Source organism: Sminthopsis crassicaudata, chromosome X (assembly GCF_048593235.1).
Source record: "Sminthopsis crassicaudata isolate SCR6 chromosome X, ASM4859323v1, whole genome shotgun sequence".
Classification (NCBI taxonomy): Eukaryota; Metazoa; Chordata; class Mammalia; order Dasyuromorphia; family Dasyuridae; genus Sminthopsis; species Sminthopsis crassicaudata.
In genome coordinates this window covers 5,932,628-5,956,288 of record NC_133623.1, presented here as the reverse complement: position 1 = coordinate 5,956,288, position 23,661 = coordinate 5,932,628, and the positions used below count along the sequence as shown (strand labels likewise).

General features: G+C 49.8%; 1 protein-coding gene across 1 annotated transcript in view; it reads right to left on the bottom strand.

Annotated features, from left to right (window-relative positions):
- PAK3 (p21 (RAC1) activated kinase 3) overlaps positions 1–23,661 on the bottom strand; it is an 85,108-nt gene that overhangs the window by 30,114 nt on the left and 31,333 nt on the right. The window contains 5 exon segments of the mRNA XM_074278495.1: positions 2,569–2,722; positions 3,260–3,364; positions 3,512–3,550; positions 9,053–9,153; positions 16,226–16,429. Coding sequence (XP_074134596.1) covers positions 2,569–2,722; positions 3,260–3,364; positions 3,512–3,550; positions 9,053–9,153; positions 16,226–16,400 — 574 coding nt within the window. The 5' untranslated portion in view covers positions 16,401–16,429.

Below are 23,661 nucleotides of genomic sequence, written 5' to 3'. Positions count from 1 at the left end.
GAAACCCATATCAGGGAAAGAGAATTCCATATCAGGGAGAGAGAATTCCATATCGAGGGAGAGAGAGAGAACCCCATATCAGGGAAAGAGAATTCCATATCAGAGAGACAGAAAGAATCCATATCAGGGAGAGAGAATTCCATATCAGAGAGAGAGAGAGAGAACCCCATATGAAGGAGAGAGAATTCCATATCAGGGATAAAGAATTCCATACCAGGGAGAGAAAATTCCATATCAGCGAGAGAAAATTCCATATCAGAGAGAGAGAGAGAGAACCCCATATCAGGGAAAGAGAATTCCATATCAGAGAGACAGAAAGAACCCATATTAGGGAGAGAGAATTCCATATCAGAGAGAGAGAGAGAGAAAACCCCATATGAGGGAAAGAGAATTCCATATCAGGGATAAAGAATTCCATACCAGGGAGAGAAAATTCCATATCAGAGAGAGAGAGAGAACCCCATATCAGGGAAAGAGAATTCCATATCAGCTAGAGAGAATTCCATATCAGGGAGAGAGAGAACCCCATATCAGGGAGAGAGAACCCAATATCAGGGAAAGAGAATTCCATATCAGAGAAAGAGAGAGAGAACCCCATATCAGGGAAAGAGAATTCCATATCAGAGAGACAGAAAGAATCCATATCAGGGAGAGAGAATTCCATATCAGAGAGAGAGAGAGAGAACCCCATATGAGGGAAAGAGAATTCCATATCAGGGATAAAGAATTCCATACCAGGGAGAGAAAATTCCATATCAGAGAGAGAGAGAACCCCATATGAGGGAGAGAGAATTCCATATCAGGGAAAGAGAATTCCATATCAGGGATAAAGAATTCCATATCAGGGATAAAGAATTCCATACCAGGGAGAGAAAATTCCATATCAGAGAGAGAATTCCATATCAGAGAGAGAGAACCCCATGTCAGGGAGAGAGAATTCCATATCAGAGAGAGAGAACCCAATATCAGGGAAAGATAATTCCATATCAGGGAGAGAAAATTCCATACCAGGTAGAGAACCCCATATCAGAAGAGAGAACCCCATACCAGGGAGAGAAAATTCCATATCAGAGAGAGAGAGAACCCCATATCAGGGAAAGAGAATTCCATATCAGGGAGAGAAAATTCCATATCAGAGAGAGAGAGAACCCCATATGAGGGAAAGAGAATTCCATATCAGGGATAAAGAATTCCATACCAGGGAGAGAAAATTCCATATCAGAGAGAGAGAGAGAACCCCATATGAGGGAAAGAGAATTCCATATCAGGGATAAAGAAGTCCATACCAGGGAGAGAAAATTCCATATCAGAGAGACAGAGAGAACCCATATCAGAGAGAGAGAATTCCATATCAGAGAGAGAGAACCCCGTGTCAGGGAGAGAGAATTCCATATCAGAGAGAGAGAACCCAATATCAGGGAAAGATAATTCCATATCAGGGAGAGAAAATTCCATACCAGGTAGAGAACCTCATATCAGAAGAGAGAACCCCATACCAGGAAGAGAGAACCCCATACCAGGGAGAGAAAATTCTATAGCAGGGAGAGAACCCCATACTAGGGAGAGAAAATTCCATATCAGGGATAGAGAATTCTATACCAGGGAGAGAGAACCCCTTATCAGAAGAGAGAATTCCATACTAGAAGAGGGAACCCTATATCAGAGGAGAGAATTCTATATTAGGGAGAGAGAATTCCATATCAGAAGAAAGAACTCCACACCAGAAGAGATAACCCCATACCAGGAAGAGAGAACCCCATACCAGGAAGAGAAAACCCTATTTTAGGGAGACAGAACCCCACCAGCAAAAGAGAATTTATACCAGGGAGACGGAACCCCACCAAGGAAAGAGAATTCCATATGAGGAAGAGACATTTCCATACCAGGGAGAGATCATTCCCTATCAGGGACGGAGAATCCCATACCAGGGGGAGAACCCCACATCAAGAAGAGAACTCCATATCAGGGACAGAAAAGCCCATACCAGAGAGAAAGAACTCTAAACCAGGGCAAAAGAACCATATATCAGGAAGAGAGAACCCCAAATCAGGTGAGAGAGCCCCATACCAAGGAGAGAGAACTCCATACTAGGGACAGAAAAGCCCATACCAGGGACAGAGAACCCCTTATCAGGGAGAGAAAACTCTCTATCAGGGGAGAGAACCCCATAACAGGGGGAAAGAACCCCAAAACAGGGAAAGAGAATTCCATTCCAGGGAGAGAGAACCCCATACCAGGGAAAGATAAGTCCATATCAGGAATAGAGAACCCAATATCAGGGAGAGAACCCCATACTAGGGAAAGATAAGTCCATATCAGGAGGAGAGAACCCCATAACAGGAATAGAGAAGCCCAAATTAGGGAGAAAATCCCATACCAGGGAAAGATAACTCCATACCAGGGGGAGAGAACCCCATATCAGGAACAGAGAACCTCTCAGGAGCAGAGGACCCATGCATTAGGCTTCCACCTCCCCATCCCCAGCGTGTCCGTCTCCCTCCAGCCCCGGGATTCTCTGGGCAGCAAAGCTCCCCGGTTCACCATGTTTGCCAGAGAAGAAGTGCTCACCTCCAGAAGTAAAGCTCATGTATTTCTGGTTGTTGACAGTCTCCTTGGAGTCGTAGAACTTGAGGACATCGAGGACGGCCTGCGGGTTTCTCTTCTGCTCCAGCTTGGTGATGTTGGACGTCTGAAGAAGTCTTGCCCACTGCTCGGGGATTCCCTGCAGAGCAACCAGGGGGACTCACCGTTGCCGACGTAGTGGTCATCATCGTCGCCATGGTTCTCCTCATTGTGACCCCCACCAGCAGCGGCAGCAGCAGCGGCAGCAGCAGCGGTAGCAGCAGCGGCAGCGGCAGCGGCCATTCCGAGAGAGAAAGAGCTCCGGGCTCCCAGAGGGCAGCCCGGCTCTGGGCGCTTTGGCTCGGTTGGCTCGGGGACGGGGCGCGGGGGGGAAGCCGGGGGGATGGTGGGGAAGCGAAGGGAGGCCCGGGGCAGGGGCAGGGAGTTCCACGTGGTCCTGACCCCATTCCAGTACCGCTCTTTGGCCAGAGAGCCCAATCCCTCTTCCCCCCCCAATCCCCATCCCGGCCCCCTTCCCCCAGCCCCCGGCCCCCTCCCCTCCTCTGACTCCTGCCTCAGGGCGATGACGGGTGGGGTGGGGGGTGGGGGGCCCCAGGCAGCTCTGAGCTTAGAGTTAGAAACGATACAGCCAAGATCAAAGCCACACTGAAAGCCACTTCAAGGGACAGATGCTGACCCGTGCCTCCAGCCCCTCGACACACTGGATGAGGCCGAGACCGGCAGCCCCGGCCAACGGAACGATTGCTTTGCCTTGATGGACTTTGTTACAAGGGAGGGCTCTCTGGGTGGGAAGGGGGGAAGGGAGTGGTTACTGGGGAGTGACAGCGCTTCGGTTCGAAAAGAGCATCAATAAAAACAGGTTTTTAAAAAAATGACAGCTGCAAAGCAACTCAATTCAATTCAATAAAGATAATTATCAAGCACCTACTATGTGCAGGGCCCTGGGCTCAGTGCTCGGTCTCCCCATCTGTAAAATGAGGGGTTCAAACTCAATGGTGAGCAGAAGATCAGAGGGCTTGAGTTAGAAGGGACCGTGGAGGTCAAGCTAGTCCAACCCTTGTCATATTACAGAGGAAGAAACTGAGGCCCAAAGACAGAAAGTGGCCTGCCCGGGATCCTGCTCGTAGGAAGGAAGCGACAGAGCCGGAAGCCCACCCCGGGCCCCTGACCACTCGCTACCGTGCCAGCTCGAGGGCCCGGAAGCCTAAGTCCTAGAATCCTCCTTCTCTGGCCTGCCTCGGTTTCCTCCCCCGTCACGATGGCAGGGTCGGACTGGATCACCTCAGGGGCTCTGACACGCAACGGCCTCCGATCCCGGAGCTCGGTTCCCCAGGAGAAACCCGTACCGGGGAAGGAGGAAGGGAGCGATGGGCGTGAGCACCGGGAGGATCCAGCCAAGCAGCCCCGTGCTTCTCCAGAATCCCACACCGGAGGAGCTGGAAAGGATGCTCAGAGCTCATCGAGTCTAGCCCCTTCGCGTGACCAAAGAGGACCCATGGCCCAGACCAGAAAAGCGACCAGGAGCCTCCAGACCCAAAAAGAAAGGCTCACCGTTTCCTGCTTTCTTACCATCCGGGGATGGAAAGTCTCAAATCCTAATCTCACTCCCCTCTCATTTGCTCCGTGAGGAAACAGGCCCAGGGAGCTCAAATGGCTTCCCGAGACAGGCCCAGTGCTCCTTCCTGGCCGGCCCTGATGGAGGCCTCCTGTGACACGGGAGGGCCCGGGAGCCCAAATCACCCAGCTAGGAGGCCTGGCTCTCTGCCCGCCAAGGCAACCCGGCCCCCTCTCTGGCTAGAAGAAGAAAACAAAGCGATCGACGCCCCCAAGAACGGGGCACGTTCACCCAGCCAGCCCTGGCCAAATCCTGCTTCACACCACCGCTTCCTAGCCGGTAGCTGGGCGAAGGGAAGCCGTGTCCCTGGCAGGTGGAAACAAAGGTTTACGAAATCCCAGCCGCTTGGCCCTGGCGGGAACCACCCCCTCCCCACCGCGGGGCATCCGACCCACTCGGAGCCAAGCCAGGATCTCCTCTCCAGCACCCTGCTTCTCTGCTCCACTTGGAAACCTCCAGGGCCAGAGAACTCACTACTCTCGCCCGCCGCTCGGTGGTTCCAACGGCTAGGAAGCATCTGCTCCCGGCCTCTGTCCCTGTCCCTCTCACCTACCGCTGCCGGACTCCCTTCCAGAAAGCCAAAGACAGCTAACCTTCTCTCCACATGCCAGGGCTGCAGATACTTAAAAATGGTCCCAAGCCTTCTCTTCCCCAGACTAAATTCTCCTCGCACGGCACGGACTCTGGGCCCCTCCCCCAGCCCGGCTGGCCTCCTCTGGACTCTCCTAGCTCAGCAAGGTCCCTCCTAAGTAGTAGCATCCCTGGCTTCCGGCTCCGACCCGCCCAGGGCCCAGGACGTGGGCTCTCCCTGGACGTGGTCTAAGAGCGCGTAAGCTGCTCGTGTATCTGCCGCCACATCACATGGTGGACTCGTATTCAGCTTGCTGCCCACAGAGTCCCCAGAAGCCAAATCACGATTCCTGGAAAGGGAGGCCGGGGACGGCACAGTCCCTGGTACCTCAAAGTGGGCTCTAGAAACAACACGATGGGCATCAAGGCCCACTTCCTGAACAGGAAGACCGGAGAGAAGCCGGCGTCAGCACAGCTTTGAAAGGCAGCCGTGTCTCCAAAGGGAGAGAAACCTCCTGTGGGCCAATTGATTCCTCTGCTCCGGCCTCACCCCCACCCCATCCTGGCGTTCGAGGCCCTTCTCAAGGGGGCTCCTATCCAAGCGTGCAGGGTGACTCTCTCGCTCATGGAAGTCTGCACTGACCCCAGCGGACTCCTGGGCATCCCCCAGCTCTACCCGGCATCTCTGGGCCCGGGCTATGCCCTCGGCTCTCTCACTGTGCCCACTAGAAGTCCTTTTCCTTCACGGTCCTTCTCTAGGCAATTCTCCAGGGGGGGCCTCCTCCAACTGAAAGGCTCTCCCCCGCCCAGAAGGCCGGCTCCTTGGCCCAGCGAGCCCTCCGCATGGGAGCACTCCCTTAGCGAGGGCGGCCGCCCTCTCATTTCTCATCTTTGTGACCCCAGCGCCGAGCACAGGGGCTTACACACAACAGGAGCTTCCTCAAGGTTTGTTGACTTGAATTGAGTTGAGCCCTAACGCCAGCACGGCCCCCCACCCCTCCCCGCCCCTGTCACCCCCCACCGGGCCTGCTCAGAGCACAGGGAGATGATCTTTTGGCTAGACGTCAACTATCCCCTTGGACGCTAAAGTCAGGAAGCCCAGGACCCCAAGCTAGGAGCCCGCCTGGGTGCCCACGTCGGGGCTTCAAGCTGAGCCGGCAGCAACAGGCTGGCTAAAATGCCCGGCCTAACGCGAGAGCGTCAGTAATTACTACAGCTGACGTTCCTAGCGGGTGCTAGAGTTCACAAAGTACTTTCATGATCTTATTTGGACCTTCTGATAACCCTGGGAGATGGCTGCTATTATTTTCCCCATTTTACTGAGGAGGAACTGGGGCTGAGAAAGGAGAAGTAACCAGTTCAGTTGGACAGCCCTGAAGGCCCCCAAACCCCCATCCCCAACTGCCGCCAGCTTTCAATGTGGCCACCCAGCTGAGCCAAGCCTGCTCCTAACTTGACAAGAGTCTGATCCTAAGAATGGGGGTCAGCCACGGAGTGACCACGGAAGAGAAGCCTCGGGCCTCTAATCCCCAAACTAGGCTTCGGAACTACAGCGTGGCTTAGTGGATAGACTTTTGGACTGGGGAGATTCAAGTCTTGATTCTAACTCTCAACTCTGCCCCTTCCTGGCTTTTTTTGGTTTTGGTTTTTGGGGTTTTTTTTTGCTGAGGCAATTGGGGTTAAGTGACTTGCCTAAGGTCACAGGAAGTGTTAAGTGTCTGAGACCAGATTTGAACTCAGGTCCCCCTGACTTTGGGGCTGGTGCTCTATCCACGGCGCCACCTAGCTGCCCCTCCTTCCTAGCTTTTTAACTGGGGACAAATCATTCCTCTCTCTGGGCCTCAGTTGTTAGCTCACCCGTAAAGAGTAAAATTCTAAATTTGCTCTCCTTGCTCAGAATGTGGTTCAGACCGAGCATTTTCCAAACCTCCAGGGTCAAAGAAATGAGTTTTCCCACTGACCTCTGGGACCATCGGAATCAAGTTACAGAAGGAGTGAGTGCCCTGACAAAGCAGATGGCAAGCAAGCTGGGGAGCCAGGAGCATGGCAAGCCACCCCCACCCCCACACCGCCACTCAGCCGGGGGTCCAGCTTTGCACTCCCACATCTGAGAATCTTAGACACAAGGACCCCAGAAAGCCTCTGAAGGCCTACAAAGCATTGTGCCCGCTGCACCCGGTGAGGTGGGCAGAATGGGGAGGCTTATGCCTAGTGTTCAGAGGAAGCGACTGGCTCAGGGAGTGCACAGCCAGGAAATGGGAAAGGTCAGAGTGAAAGCCAGGTGCCCTGACTCAAGGATCTGGTTGGGGGGGGGGGGTCTGCTCTGTCAGCGACTAGCTAAGGGGCCTGGAGCGGGGTTCTTGCCCCCTCTTTGTCTGTTTTCTGTTAAAGGAGTTAGACTCGATGAACTCCAAGACTCCTCTTGGTAAATCTACGATTCCCATGAGTCACCTAGTGACAGGAAGGTACCTGGCCAGGCCCAAAGACTTGGACAATAATGATTCTAAGAGCTTTCTCATTTCTGTATTGTAGGTGGGATGAGGACTATGTTCTCTAAAAGATGAGGAAACTGAGACCCAGAGAAAGGAAGGGAGAAAGAATCTGAGACTGTTGGAGATGGAGAGAATCTTAGCAATGCCCTCAACCAGTCCAAAGTTTCTGGCACCTTCTCCTGCGTGACTCAGTTCTCCCTAAAAGCACCCCCAGCAGGCACCAACATTCTGGGTGCTCTGGCTGCCTCCTAGCCACTTACTAACTTGGCTAACTGGAGTCATGTGGTCGCGTCTCCACTTTCCCTCACCTCGAGGTTTCAAACAGGAACTGTTTCTCCTCGGCTCCCTGTTGCCTTGCTAGCCCTAGCACAGGATGTTGCACATAATGAGCACTTAATAAATGTGAAATGAATTGACCTCGGTTTACCCATCTGCCAAATAAGGGACTTGGCCTCCGAGATCCATTCTAGCTCTAAATCTGGGAGAATATGAACTAGACACAGAAAGCCAGGTGCTTACTGAGACAGAAAGCGAGGGGCTGTGTCCCAGGGGACCTATTTCCCATCACCTCTCTCCTGTCCTTCCACTCAACATGCAAAGATCCCAGGTTCGAAAGTCATGTAGCTACTGGAATCTCTTAATTCTGTTTGAGCCCCAGAAATTTCCAAAGAGTGCCCGAGACACAAGACTACCTAGAACAGGAGTAGGCAAACCATGGCACATGGGCCAAATCTGGCCCGCTATGTGCTTCGGTATGATCAATGAATTAAGAATGCTTTTCATATTTTAGTTTGGTCCACGAGCCTCATTTGCCAAACCCCCGGTCTAGAGCGTTCTGGGCAGGAGAGCCGTTCCGTGAAGGAGAGCAGGCAGAAAGAATAGGGATGATGGGGAAGAACTGTGGCAGGCCCAATTTTCAGCCAGCCACATTTTCAGCCAGAGTTGCCTGAAAATGTGGGTAGTGAGCTCCCTTGTCCTTTGTATCTAGCTCCTTTTCATTCCTGAGGATCCATGATTTGAGAATCCCAAGCTAGACTTGGAGGCACTGACAGGATGGCAGAACAGCAGAAAGGCCCCACAGATGTAGCCCTTTTCCCTGGGAAGGCCAACCCTTGCCAATCCTATCCGTTCTCATCTTTGGATTGTACAATACCTTTCTTCTCCCTATTGTACAATACCTTATTCCTCCCTATTGCACAATACTTTGGTTTTTCTCTATCTTACGATACTTTGTTTCTCCCTATCATAAGATACCTTGTTTCTCCCTATTATGCGATACCTTGTTTCTCCCTATTATGCGATACCTTGTTTCTCCCTATTATGCGATACCTTGATACCTTGTTTCTCCCTATTATGCAATACCTTGTTTCTCCCTATTATGCGATACTTTGTTTCTCCCTATTATGCGATACTTTGTTTCTCCCGATTGTACCTTACCTTGTTTCTCACTCTCTCCTGACACCTTTCCTTCCACCTACACGCCTGCAAAGGTCTCTTCTATCCTGAGGTGGGCTGGGGATGGGGGTGGAATTCTCCATTTGGCCCTGCATCCCTCAAACTATTATCCTATATCTGCCCACTCTTGCCCTGCCAACTTCTTAAACATCGTCTATACCCCCTGCCTCCACCTCCCCAACTCCCATTCACTTCTCAACCCCTTTTCAACCAGGTCCCTGTTATTGTACATCCTAGAGTATTATGGGGGACAGACCAAAACCTGGGCAGCTCAAATACACAGTAATATATGCTTTGAGAGGGGAGGGGAGCAGGAAGATGGGAAGGAATTACTTACAGTGAATTCCCCGGTGACGGCATCGAACCCCACATGGATTGTATGCTCAAAATCAGAAGGAAGAGAGATCTCTGGCCGTTCCTTTTCTTTCTTCTTATTGGCTGGAGGAAGGAAAAAGAGAATGGCCAGGGCTGTTGGCCATGATCTCAAAGGAAAAGAGGGTTAAAGGGCATCTTAGAATATCACCCCTCCTCCCTTTCCAGTCTTCTTATAAATGACTCTGGTTCCCTGACTGTTCCATGCACAAGCCCCCCATCTTGCAGTCTGGCCATTCTCCCTTCTTCACCTCCAAGCTTGGTGTGCTCTATACTCGCCCCTCCACTCCAACTGCTGACTTCTCTGGTTTTCTCTAAGTCCCAGCTAAAATCCCACTTTTTCCAGGAAGTCTTTCCCCATCCCTCTTAATTTTAGCATCTTCCTTCTGTTAAAGAGGAAATAGGAAAAATTAAATGTTTCCTATTTAGCCTGTGTAGAAGTTGCTTCGTATATGTTTGTAGGGGTGTTGTCTCTCCCGTTCAAATATAAACTCCTCAAGGATTGGGATTGTCCTTTGCTCTTGGTCCTTAAGAATTGGTTATTGAGGGATTGAAATGTCTAAAAATGACCAAGAACAATAATTCTCCACTCTCAGTAGAGAAAACAATTCATTCCAACACCCAGTCGCCCATTGCCCAAAGCACGGGGGCTCCCAAGGGCCTTCATCGGGTGTCTCTTGGCAGCTCCCAATTTCAACCCATTTCAAGGGGTTGCATCCATCCCCTTTTCTTCCTCCCTCAATTGCTTCCTGTCCCACTCTTCCTCCTCTCAGATCCAGGTTTCCCCCGGCCTTCTAAGGTGCCGATCCGATAGTCTAAGCCAAATCATGGGCAGACAGGAGAGGACTACAGACGTACCTCAAGGCTTTGCTTCCATTCCTACAGCACAAACGTGCATTTGAAACCAGGAGACAAGAAATTCTACTCCTGTGGTCTTTCTGTTGTACCATATCAATTAGTGTCCATTCAATTCAATCACACAAATATACAGCCCCTCGTGTGGTATCGATTGAGGGGGAAACAATAATAATCATAACTCATCCCACTCTGTTACACAGTACATTCTACAAAGCATGTTTCTCACAATAACCCTGTGAGAGAAGGCAAGACCGGACAATTAGTCTTATTGTATAGAGAAGAAAATTTGAGGCTCCCAGTGAGAAAGTGACTTGCCAAGAGGTCCCCTGACCATTATTCAACTTGAGATTCAAATTCAGGTCTTCTGATTTGAATACGCTATTGGTCCACACATATGTTGCCCTTCCTCAGCACGCCTCGCTCCCTGCCAAATCTACCATCTCCACAAAAAGTGGGGACTTAAATATTATGAATTTTCAAGAAAGCAATGATGATTAGAGAACAAGCTTTCTTTATCCAAAATAAGACAAAGATTTCACAGTAAAGATGCATATGATCATGAGTGAGTGAACGTGTAAGTTGGGAGTGTATGAGTGTGTGTTGTGCGTGTGTGCATGCACGCATGCGTACGTGTGTGAGCGTGTATATGTGCGTGTAATAAATTCTCCCCTGGAGTTCTTGCTCTCCTACTCCAAGCGGCACTTGAGCTCTCCCAACCCCGGTTGAGCTACACCAGCTTTGACTACAACCCAAGCCCACTGACTGAGAAGACAGCCCAGCTCAGGCCCGGGAGGCTCATGGCTACAAGGCTGGGGCTCAGAGGTCAAATGGTTTTGGTCACGGCAACTCACAAAACCATCCACAGAGACCTGGGAGGGCAGCAATTTAAGCCCACGTTGGCAGAAGGAGCACACCATGAATTGTCTGACGCATGTAACTGGCAAATGTGAAGTTCTACCCTGGCCTCCCAAAGATCAGCTCAGAGGCTGCCCCCTCTGAGAAAGAAAGGGCCTGCCTGAAAGCGTGTTCTCCCTAGGGTTTGCTTTCTTAGCTCCTAGGTGACTTCAAGTACGTTGATTCCCCTCTCTGGGGATGTCTCTCATCCATAAAAGAAAGCCTCGGGGCTCAAAAACCTTGGGGGCCCTCCCATCACAAAGCCCTTTAGATTTTCCTGGCACACCTGGGTCTGAAACTCTCCTCTGTCCATGAGACTCCCTCTTCTGATCAACTTGTTCATTCATTCATTCACTGGCCAACTTATTTGTTCATTTATTCGTTCATTCATCAAACACTTATTGAGCGCTCCCTGTACCAGCCACTAGGAGAGCCAAAAAGATGGTTTGGGCCCTCATGGAACATAATCTAGATTATTGGCCATGGGGCTTCACTCAGCAAATCACTTAAGTGCTTACCATGGACAGAACTCTCAGAGTTCCCTGAAAGCAATAAAGTATAAGAAAGAAAACTCAGGCCCTGCCTTCATGGCCCCCCCACCTAGCAGCGGGTAGGAGGCAGTGTGGACGCAGACACCGTGTGATTTAAGTGTGTCGGGCCCAGTGACCGATCCCAGATTCAGAGGCCTGATGCTGAAGCGTTCCTTCTGGGAGACAAGAGGGGCCAAATGCAGCAGATGTTGCCAGATGTGCCCACAGGGGTGATGGGTTTGGAATAATTTTGGTCTTTGCTACTTTCTGCTTAATTGGGTGAAGAGGGATGCAGTCATAAAGAAATATAGGCGGCATGAAGAAGACCTTAAATGTATTTGGGAGGTGTGAACAATATTCCCTGGGTAATCCAAAGGGAAAGAGAGCTATTGGCGAGGGAGAATCAGGGCAGGTTTCCTGAAGGATGCAGCATTGAAGTCGGGCTTGAAAGGATGGGAGGGAATTCCAAGGGAAAGAAGGGATGAAGGATACTCCTGGCATGAGGAAGCATATAAGAAAAGAGAAGAAAATGGGGGCCCACATGTCACAAAGTACTCTAGTGGGGAGGAAGCTTGCAGCCCAAGGAGCAAAGGAATCTTCACTAGTCAAGCTAGGGATGAGGGAGAGCTCCAGACTGTGGAGGAGCCTTCAAATGCCACGCCAGAGCCAACTCAACGGACAACCAAATGCCACTAGATAGTTCGGAGCATCTCGGCCACATCTCAGCAGAACGGAGGGAAGGACTAACTTGTTCACATAAATAGACAATGAGGCATTCCACCATAAGCTCCTACAGGGTCAGCTGGAACAGGATCGGTTTTCATATTTGCAGAGCTTTCTCGCAACCATTTTGGTCCAAAATTATTGTGGCATTTTGATGCAGATTAGCAACTATTCAGCCACATCTTTTTTTTTTTTTTTTTACACCTAAATAGATAAATTAATAAGCATTGGTGGACATGGAGTGAACTCTGGGCTCGATCTACCACCTTGCATTGGGAGAAAGACTTTGGCTGTTTTCTTCCCAGGAGCCACCCAAACCCAACATCTCCTCACCTACTTTAGGGGCCATCGGTCTTGCCACGGCCACCCAGTTCTACCATATTCCCAAGGCCCCAAACCGATTGTACATCTCGGCAAAGAAGATTAATCATTTCTGATCTCCCGAGTTCACAGATGGAAAAGAGGAGACTTCTTGCATCCAGGACATCACAAAGTCAGGACATGGAGGATCACGTTCAAGTAGCAGAAAAGAGTCCAGAGTTACAGGCTGGAAGTGTGCTTGTGGCGAAGAAGGACAGAAGGTGTAAGAAGTCTGGAACGGATTATGAAGAGCTTTAAATCAAACAAAGGACTCAATTTCTGCAGAGTGACTCTAATAATTAGGGAGGTATACAAGGATTGACTGGCTCTCTGGAGCTCAAATGTCTAGTGGAACCAGCTCTGTTCAGCAGCTCATGACCAGAAGCAGAAGCTGTAAGTGATGGGAAAAAATCTTAGACACGAGCAGCCAGAGAGTACAATGGACAGTACAGAGTCAGACAGACAGAGAAAGGATGAGAGTACAGCCGGTAAGGGGGTGAGGCCCTGGGGGAAACTGGGGGAGAGCGGAAACGGACTGAACAGGGAGGATAAAGAATAGAGGGAAAGATGGAAGGATGAAAAAACCCTTCTGATAAAGGAATTTTAGGACCATGGAGAGGGGACTCTGTGAGGGAGCAAGACTAAGGGTACAACCATCTTTGAGTGGAGTCGAGCTGGATGGAGGAGGAGATCATGGGAAACTGGAGGAGTTCGAATAGAACTAGAACAATGGGGGAGCCACAGCCCAAATATGCTTCCATCTTAGATGGAAAAACTCACTAACACCGAGTACTTCCCCAAAGCAGGAAGGACGGCGTTGGAGGTGATAGGTTCTCCATCACTGGAAGTCCTGAAGCAGAATCTCATGGATCCTTTACTATGGTATGGGTTGCAATAGGTGCCCATCTCCTTCCCAATTTGAACTTCTGAACAGGCAGGTTTGGGCTTGAAAGAGAACTTCCTACTGATCAGAGCTGTCCCACAATGCAATGGGCTGCCTTAACCGGATGTGTTCAAGCAGGGCCTGAATCTGAATGAGATTGGACTCTTCCTTCTTGCTTAGACCCTCTTAGGTTTAGAGCCTCATACCCACCTGCTCCCCGCCAGGAAAACTCCCATTAGCATCACATCAGTGACAGAACCAGGCCCACAGAACGGAAGGGCAGGCTCGTTTCTCTTTCTCCCCTTTTTAATCTCCAAGTGCAAAGCAAGGGACCGGCCTTGAGCTCTCTCTCAGTCATCGATATTATGGTTATTGGTTTTCTCGTGTCTCATCTCTCTTATCTCTGATAAACTCCTGGAAGGCCGGAAGCACATCCCATAGGCCTCTGTATGTCTCCCCTCTGCTAATAAAGAACGAACTGGGAGTGTTTAGCCCAGAGAAGAGATGGCAGGGTTTGGGAAGAAGGGGTCTGCTCTCTGAAGAACTGGCCCTGAGATGAGGGATTAGGCTTTGCGCACAGTGAGCACTGAATAAATATTGGTTGAATTAATGAGCAAATGCATGGAGACAGAGAGAGAGGCCCTGGAGGGTGGGGCATTCGGTGGCCATTTTGGAATATCTGGAGGACGATAATGGGGAAGAGAGAATAGACTGTGCATTCATTGTGGGACCAAGAATCCAAAGGCCCTCCAAGGCCATCTCCAAGGCCATCTCCAAGGCCTTCCAAAAGAGGAAACAGGAGTCACTCCCAGGCGCCAGCCCTGTCCCACTCCCTTTCACTGTACCAAAATCTAAAGAATGTGCCTACTTGAACCCAGGCCAAAACTGAATCCTTGGGCATCATGTAGGGTTCACAACTCACTCCACTTTCTGCCCTATCTTAGGAGAATAAGGGAATAAGCATTGATACAGCACCTACTATATGCCAGGCACGGTGCTAAAACATTTACAAATAAATCTCATCTGGTCCCCACACCAACCCTGGGAGGAAGGAGCTGCTACTAAACCCATTCTACAATTAAGGAAACCGAGGCAGACAGAGGCAGACTGATCCAATGTCACATAAAAGCAAGCATCCAAGGTCTTCCTGACGCTTGGCCTAGTGCTCTATCTACTGCTCCACCCAGCCACCTAACAGACTCAGCCTCTAGCAAAACTTATAGAGCACCCAGAGCCTGAGGTCAGGCATCTCAAAACTTCCCCCAGTTCTGCAGTGCTGAGCTGAGTGTTTGCCATGTCCCAGAGCATTGCTCACCAGAAAAGAGGGGTATCCTGGGGAGGTCAAGAGGTGCTGAATTCATGTTGAGTACATGAAGAATAGCTGCTCCCTGGGGGGTTCGGGAACCCTTGCTCACCTTGTATTCACCCAGCTCCCTTTACCCTAACAGAACTCCTTGTTTATTGCAGAATCCAAAAGAGCCTTGAATGGGAAGTTAGGGTTTGAAGGATCTGACTTGTGTAACCGGGGAAATCTCTTCCTTTCCTTGAGCCTCAGTTTACTCTCCCATAAATGTTGGGGTGTCTTTTGCCCTGATGAATGGCACGGCCTTGAGGAAGACTCTTCCCAAGCCCCTGGGTGTCAGTTTCACCACAAATGAGATTCCCTTTCCATCTAGATGGGACATTTTAAAAGTTAGAAGAAAAGAGAATTATTCCTTAAGCGGTAAGTGTAGAAATGAATTAAATGGAATCATGTTCTCTTATTTAATCCTGTTAACAGGCAGAAAGAGGCCGATTCCAAACCTCACAGCGGTGGCAGCCGTGGTCCATGGCAGAAATGGCAGATAATCGAGACCAAATATCTCATCGTCCATGAGACGTGGACATCTTGTCCATCTTAACAAGCCACGTTGAAGAAGGATTGACCCCAGAGGCCGAGAACAGCTCCAGAAGAGGCAGATCTGGGCTCCCTGATGAGGAGAGTCCTCCTGAATGGCCAGGGGCTGCCAAAGGAGAGAGCTAGGGCTAGCTCCCTGACCCTGGATGGCTCCCCACAGAGGCAGGATGGGAACCGAGGAGGGTGAGGCCTCAAAAGCACCCACTGACTATGTGCAATGACCATAACCACAGAATTGCAAAGAATATAAGAAAAAATGTGAACCAAATATTGCCCAACTGTGACCACCAAGCATGGCCCCTGACAAGAGTGGAGGAGATGTGACTGGTTCCCTCGCCCACAGGTGGGGGACTCTGGCTCTCAAACGCCAGGTGCCCCATCAGGCGCAGCTGATGTATTGGCCTGGTCTGCCTTGCGTTAATTTCTATTTAAATATTTCTCGCTGGGGATGGCTCCTAGGAGCAGAGAGGGGAAGGGATGTATTCAGAAATGAAGGTGATTTTTTAACAAAATAAGCTAATTTTTCAGACTTATGCTCTGGAAGGACCCTTGGATCCAGGGAATCAGCAAATCCAAGTCTTCCTTTTGTAGAAAAGGGAAGTGACCCGAGGTACAGAAGTGAAGGTCACCTGGGTGATGGAAGTCACAGAGGCAGCCTTCCACCCTGACTTTCTGGAATTTAAACCCAAAGCACTTTGGACTTTGCTCAGGCTTTCTATAATCGTTATCTCCATTTTACATTTGGGGGAAACTGAGGTCCACTGAACAATGTCACCCAGCAAGTGATAGAGACCAAACTGGTGCTCAAGGACAGGCCTCTCCTAAAATAACAGCTGCTATCCTAGGTCAAAGCCCAGCTTCCCCACCAGGGGAAACCTGGAAAAATCTCACAGAGAGTCTTGCCTTAAAGGCCATTTCCCAATAGTCCCCAGGGAAACCCAGAGGGAGTATGGCCAGAGAGCCAATGAGAAGGGACCAGTCACTATACGTTACTTTTATCCCCTCCTCCAGGGAAGATGGAGCGGAGCCGGGCCTTCTTGTTCTTCTCCTCGGGGGCCACGGGCAGGGGCTTGGAGCTGTGGTTGAGGGCCGAGGAATCCCGGTTGTTGCTGTTCATTCTCAGCGGAGGGGCTGGGGGCTTCTCCTCACTATCTGCACTGTCAGACATGGTCAGTGGGAGGGATCCTTCACAGCCTCCTAAAGGAAGAGGGAACAGAGTGAGTTAGCTGGAGCACGGCGGTCTATGGAGCACCAGAGCCAGAAGGGATACTGGGCCCCAAATGTGGATGCTGCAGGCAGGGGCCCAGAGCACTCTGTCCTTCCAGCGTCAGACCCAGAGAGGTCCCTCCGGCTCCTGGAGTACAACCTGATTACTTTACAGAGAAGGCAACTGAGTCACTGAGAGGGAAATGGTCAAAGTGGGTGACCAGAATCCAAACCAGGACTCCCCTCTGCAAGGCCTTCTCCGTCCAAGCTCGTCTTTGCTGGCATTTCTCTACCACTTGACAATTGCCCAAGCAGTATCTGCAAAGCCAGCGGAAGCGGCTGGAAGAGACCTTCCTGCTGAGCCTGGATCCAAGCCTAGACACCCATAATCCTAATAAGAACTCCCGGTTTTATGGTTTACAAAGCACTTGACTCAAAATGAGCCTGCAAGGGGGGTGGGGAGAGCACGCGGGGGGGGGGGGGGAGGTCTTGTCTGTCACCCACTGTTGTGCAGAAAAACCTGATGAAAAGGCTTTGCCCAAGGTCACCCAGAGAGTAAGCACCAGGATCTGAACCTCCCTCCCCAGTGCCTCCGGCATGACCAATGCTCCTTCCGTGACCCCAAAACAGAAAACCACCAAACTACAGAGCAGGGAGTGACCTCAGAAATGGCAGCCCACCCAGCCCAGCCTCAAACAGGAATTCCCTCCCTCTACACATAAGGGGGCAGCCAAGCCCTACTTGAAGGCCTCCAATGGAGAGGGAACCCATTTACCAGCTCCGGAGACATCCCTTTGAGCAGCTCGGATTATTAGGAAGTACTTCCTCTCGCCCAGCTGGGATCTGTAGCTTCACACTCCCCTCTACCCACCTTGTCCAGGGGTGTGCCAAGCAAAACAAAGCTGGTTGATTCCTCTTCTAAACACTTGAAGACGAAGCCCATGATCCCAGTCACGGGTGCGTGCTCTCACTCCCAAGCACACACGCTCGCTCGCACCCCACTTTCTCTCTGGGCTGCCCTTCGTGGGGCCAGGTCTCTAGTCCCCTCCCTATCCTGACTGCCCTGCCCCGCCCGCACTACAGCTTGACAGTGTCTTTCCAAAAAACGTGCCCTCCACTTAGGCCCATTCTTCCAGGTAAGGAGACAGCCATTCCCAGCAATGGAGCACTTTAAGGACTGCAAAGCATTTTCCATACATCATCTCATTTGCTCATGGAGGGAGAGATGGGGCTACTGCCCCGACAAGCTCCCTGGCCCTCCAAGCTGCCCAGCCCCAGAGGGCGTCTCGGCCAGATCCAAGTTGGCCAGATGCCTTTGGAGGGTGCACAGGGGCCAAAAAAGACCCTGGCCTCTCCCGCCGTGCCCATTAAACATGTCTGCCATAGTGTTGGGGATTTGGCTGCTGTCACCCAACTGCCTCCCGGGGAGTCCATGGGTCCCAAAGAGCCCCAGGAGGAAATCATGCAAGGATGGAGCATTTGCGTGGCCAACTCCTAAAGCCTCAAATTCCATCCCTTGATCTTCCACAAGCATCTTCCCCTAGTCACGGTGAGGAGCCGAGGCGGGACCCGACTCCCAATCCTTCCCCCACCCTGGTCCCCCACGGCATCCATCCTTGGGCTTGGGATCGGCATCTTCTCAGCTTAACCACCTGTTCTTTTGGGCTCCCATCCCCTCGGGGGCCCCTGGCTCAAAGACCAAACTCATCTGCATGTGGCCAAGGGTGTAATTCCAGCCCCTGGCTCACTCCCCAGCACTGTCACGGAGTCATCCTTCCTCAGTGCTGGAAGGGACCTTGGGGACCATCTCGCCTCCACGACCTCTTCTTTTATGGACAAGGAAGGCGAGACCCACAGAGATCACCCGGTCCAGTTGGGACCAGAAGGAAAGCCTCTAGATCTCCCAAGTGCCCAACTGGTGCTTTGTCAATCAAAGCTATGGAATGGCTCCGAGACAGCAGAAGGGTCTTTTGGCATCAGTCGGTCTGACCGCTCGGGCCAGACGAGGGCGGCTCTTCCTTCTTTGCCTCTTCTCTTCCTCCCATCTCCTCCTCCTCCAAAGATTATGGATGAGGGAAGAAAAGATTCCCCCCATTCTCCCTACTCTCAGCGTGGGAGAGACAGCCCCAGGCTGCGGCCCCTCTCCAGCACCCCCAGACTCCTCAGTCCCCCGGACCCCAGGCAAGGCAGGCCACGTCCCTACCTCCAGGCAGAGGGAGTGAGTATCACCTGCCTCTTCTCCAGCAGCTGCAGAAAAGAAAGGGAGTCCAAAGCCACCTCCTTCCTTCTCACCTCCTCCCAGGAGCCCCCACCGTCCCCAGCTGCCTCCATCCTTGGCTGTCCCCAGTGATGCTGATGTCACTGCCTCTCCACCCCATCATTGGCCAGGAGCCCAGAGCCCAACAGGGGAGCCAAGCTGGGCCAAGGGAGAAGAACAGAGGACAGAGGAGGGAGGAGATCTAGGATTGGTCAGGCCAAGCTACATGGGCCAAAACCATGAAGCAGCAGTGCAGAGCGGGGCCTGCAGAGCGGGGCCTGCAGAGCGCTCCCAGAATGCCTAAGCTGCGGCCACACAGCAGGAGCCTCTGCACACAGTAGATACTCACCTTCCACTGGCTGGCTGGGTCAGCACAATAAGGGAGTAGAGGAAAGAGTGAGGGAGGAAAAGTGAGGGACTGAGTAAATAAATACACGAGAACCTCCTTAGCTGAGAGGCAGGGAAGCAGAGGAGGAAGAGTCCCATGGTGAGATGGGAAATCTAATGGAGGTTTGCCATCATCTTGGTGTAACTTGGGCTTCTCCCTCTCCCTCTCTGGGTTTCCTCAGTTTCTTGTTCTATAAAATCAGAGGATTGGACTGGACAGACTCTAACTATGGCCTTTAGATCTGCTCTTCATCTTCTAACATACTGCTTCCTTCCCTCTCCAACCCCCACCCAATAGACTCTCTAAGGTTCTCCATAATCTCCATAGGCCTTGTCTTCTCCTCTTCCTGCCCCATCAGGCTTCCTCTCCTCCTCATCCCCGCCCCCGAACCCTCATCTCTATCCTGAAGCTTGACCTTCCTCCAAGACATCCTCTACCATTCACAGGGCCCTCCACAGCACATGGAACTCTCAAATGTTTACAGGTCTCTTCACTATTAACAGTGTCCTCTGCTCTTTACAGGGGCTTCCACCATTGGAAACAGCCCTCTACAGTTTACAATGAATCTCCAGCTCGTACAAAAACTTTCACAATGATCTCAACAATGTAAAGTAAATGGTCACTCTGCCCTCTGTTCTTGGAAATAAAGGCAGACGACACAGAGCATGCCAAGGTCCTCTCAGAACAGAGCGAGGCAAGAAGAACCCAAAGGTCTCTCTTAGGACCACTGGGAAGGGAGGCTAAAAAGGGGGTGCGGCGGTTATGGGAGCAACAGCAGAGACGGGACCCAGCTCCTTACCTCTCACACTGCACGCCGGCTCTACCAACGAACATGATCTTTGAAATGACAAAAATAGCTAGAACAGGGTTCACCGGGAGCAGGTACTCTAGGAAAAGCTTCTAGTTAGGTGCCCTGAATGAGATTGTCTGATGAACTAAATCCCGGAGTGCTAAAAGAACTGGCAAATGGGATCACTGAGCCTATCAGTGATCTGTGAAAGAGTAGGGAGAACAGAAGATGAGGGTACAGGCTGGAAGGAGGGGAAGATGTCTCCCTCCACAAAAAGGAGAACAAAATGGAATGCATTAGAAACCAGTGAATCTGGCTGATTCCTGGGAAAATCTGAGAAAGTATTTATTCATCTGCTTATTGGATGAATGGGTATTGTCAAAGAGAGAATTGAACACCTAGAAAAGGAAGTGCAGGTCCCTAAGAGTCAGCATGGCTTCAGGCTACACTGACCTTATTTACTTTTTGAGACAGGATTACTAGATCAAGGGAAGCTATCCATCTGGCCAAAGCATCTGATCAAGTCTCTCAGGTTATTCTTATGGAAAAGGTGGAAAGATATAGAGAGTATAATTAAGTGGAAGTGGAATGGGGACTTGTTCTGAGATCCAAAAGGTTGTCATTAATGGATCCATGACAAGATGTCTCCAAGGCTAGGACCGGCACTGTTTTGTTTTTGTTTTCTTTTTTTATCAAAGCCTTGGTCAAAGGCAGATGATACAAAGCTGAAAGGAAGAGCTAAACTCAGGGGAAAATCAGGATCAGGCTTTTCAAGGCGATTGACTTCCTCAAACATTGAGGCAAATCTAAGAAGATAAAATTTAATACGTTTAAATCTCCAGAGATGACATTCGGAGAGACTGAATAAAGCCTTGAAATCGTTGCTCTTTATATACATGCCATGCCGTCTTCCCAATCTGGCCATTTTCCTTGACCGTGCCCAGGCCTGGAGTGCTCTCCCTCTTCCCCTCTGCCTCCTGCCTTCCCTGGCTGTCTTCAAATCTCAACTCAAATCCCGTCTTCGGAGAGAACTCTTACGTGATCCCTCTTCGTTCCGGTCCTTTAGCCTGCTGACTATCTCAAATATTTCCCACATATATCCACAGATATATGCAATAAACCTATAGGTCTACATCCCTATAGTTTGTTTGGACATTTGTTTGCATGTTGGCACTCCCTTAGACTGGTAGCTCCTTGAGGGCAGGAATAATTTTTTTACCTTTCTTTGTATTCTCAGTGCTTAAGGCACAGTACCTAATACAAAGCAAGTGGCTAGTTGAGGGGCAGCTAGGTGGCTCAGTGGATAGAGCACTAGCCCTGAAGTCAGGAGGACCCAAGTACAAATTTGATTTCAGACACTTAACACTTCCCAGCTGTGTGATCCTGGACAAGTCATTTAATCCCAATTGCCTCAGCAAAATAAATAAATGAATGAATAATAAATAAGTAAATAAATGCTAGCTGGCCAGCTGAATAAAGAAAATCTGGGTTCAAATTTTGCCTCTGCCACAAACTATATGATCACTGGAAAACCACCTAATCTCTAGAGATTGCCACACAAGGCGCTATCTATGGTGCTGAACTTTCCATCCCACCACCAGTGGCAAAAATGTAAATTCGCACATTTGAGTTGAAAGAATCAATCTCCCAAGTATGGCTCAGTGGAGCATAGTTAAGCACCAATTTGCCTGGAAAAGATCAGGGCGGAGGAAGGGGTAGTTAGTGAACCTCAACTCTAAGACAAATCAACAGTGTGGTGGTAGGAGAGTGAAGAAAGCAAATTGGTCCTTCAGCTCCATGAAGAGGCCCCAAATGCAGATCTAAAGCAGACAGAGGCCCAACTGTGTTCTGTCTTGATCAGACTCCATTGCAGAGAGGAAAAACTGAGCTTGATAAAAAAAAAAATCAAATGAATAAGTATGACAGACACCGTGCTAAGCCCTGGAGATACAAAGGCTAAAAATTATTTCTGCCCTCCAAGAGTTTCCAGTCTAAGACACAACAACAGAGTACAAACAAGCCCCAGACAGATAAATGGTAGGTAGTCTCAGAGGGAAGGCACTGGCACAAAGGGGAAGCCAGAGATGCCAGGAGGCAGAGAGGAGGAAGACAAAAACTCCAAGCATGGGCCTAGCCAGAGAAAATGCCTAGAAGAATCAGGAGATGGAGTAGCCTGGAATTGGAGGAATGGAGAGGAGGCTAGAGTAAATGGAGGGAAATAGAGTGGGAGAAAGACAAGCTTGTAAAGGCCTTTCAACACCAACCTGAGGATTTTCCATTTGATCTTGGAAGAGGATAGGGAGCCATTGGAGTTCATTGAATAAGGGAGGGTGGAAGGTATATGAATTGGGACTTGAAGGAGTTTGGGGAGTAGAGAAAGATTGTGACCACATGTTGTGTTCACTGAGGATGCTGGAGGTCAACAGACAAGAGATTTTTGGTTGATAAATATAGATGATATGAACCCCAAAGGAGAAAGTTACTGAGTGATGATGGTAGAGGGAGAGCTTGGGAGCAACAATGGGGGAACAAGAAGTATCCTGACCCATTTAAACCCTCTACTACCAGTGAGTTGGGGAAGGGGAGGGGATTACAAGTGAAAGTGTAACCAGTCCAGAAAATGGTGACCAAAGATAATAGGTCATAAGGAGGGAGCCAGGACTCAGGGAGTCTAAGAAGATGGGAAAAAAAGAACGCAAAAGTTAAGTTTGTTACCTGTGGGGAAGGTATTCCAGATGTAAGGAAATATGGTGTAAAGCAAAGTTTCTGACAATTGGTGCTACCCACAGTGAAACAGGCTGACTCGGAAACTGGAAGGGCAAGTATATTGTAAAGGATATCTTTCACAGGAAAAGGTTAGCTTTAGATGGCCTCTTTTCAACTATAAATTTCTGTGATTCAGCAAAATCATCCATACTGCCTTCTACATGTGAAAAAGTCTGTTGCCATTCACAAATTGCTCTGTAGCCCACAACCAATCAGAAAGCCCCGTACCATCTACATCCTACATCCTCTACAATTTGCAAAGCCAAGCGCACACACACACTCTCTCTCTTGCTTACAAAACTTACCAAACTCTTTCATTGACAACTCTTTCTGCACCACTGTGCTCTTCAGTATAACTTTTTAATGTCAAAAACTAAAGATAAACAGAAGTCAAGTAAGTTGCTCCAGCCATCCGGGCCAGAACTTCACAAAATGAACCCCATGCACCAGTGTCAACTCCAATAAATAGGCCTAAAGCTTCCAATTGCCATGAGAGGATCATACCAAGAAAGCGAAGCTTGAGTTCTGCTAAACAAACATGAAGCCTGCAGTAGTTCCGAATGAGGATGCTCATTAGAACTGAAATAAGAGAAAAGTAGGAAGGAAAATTAACAACTTAGAACAGAAGGCAGAAAACCTGAGCCAAGTAGTGGGCTCCATGAAAAACAGAAATATTAGCTCAAAGTCAAAAGACTAATTAAAAAAAGGATGGGAATGGGAGGTATCTACTTTCAAAAACAAGTGAGTCAGAAAATAGATCCATCAGAAAGAATTTAAAAGTCATTGTACTTCCTGAAAACTAAGACCCAACAAAAAAAAAAACCTGGAGACCATATGTCAAGGAATCATAAAAGGAATCTGCCCAGATCTATTAGAAGCAGAAGAGCAAAGTAAAAATAGAAAGAATCCACCGATCACCTCCTGGAAAAACACACACACACACACACACAAAACACCAAACCAAAAAACACTGAGGAACATCACAGCCAAAAATGCAGTTTTCAACTCTTTCTCAAAGAAAA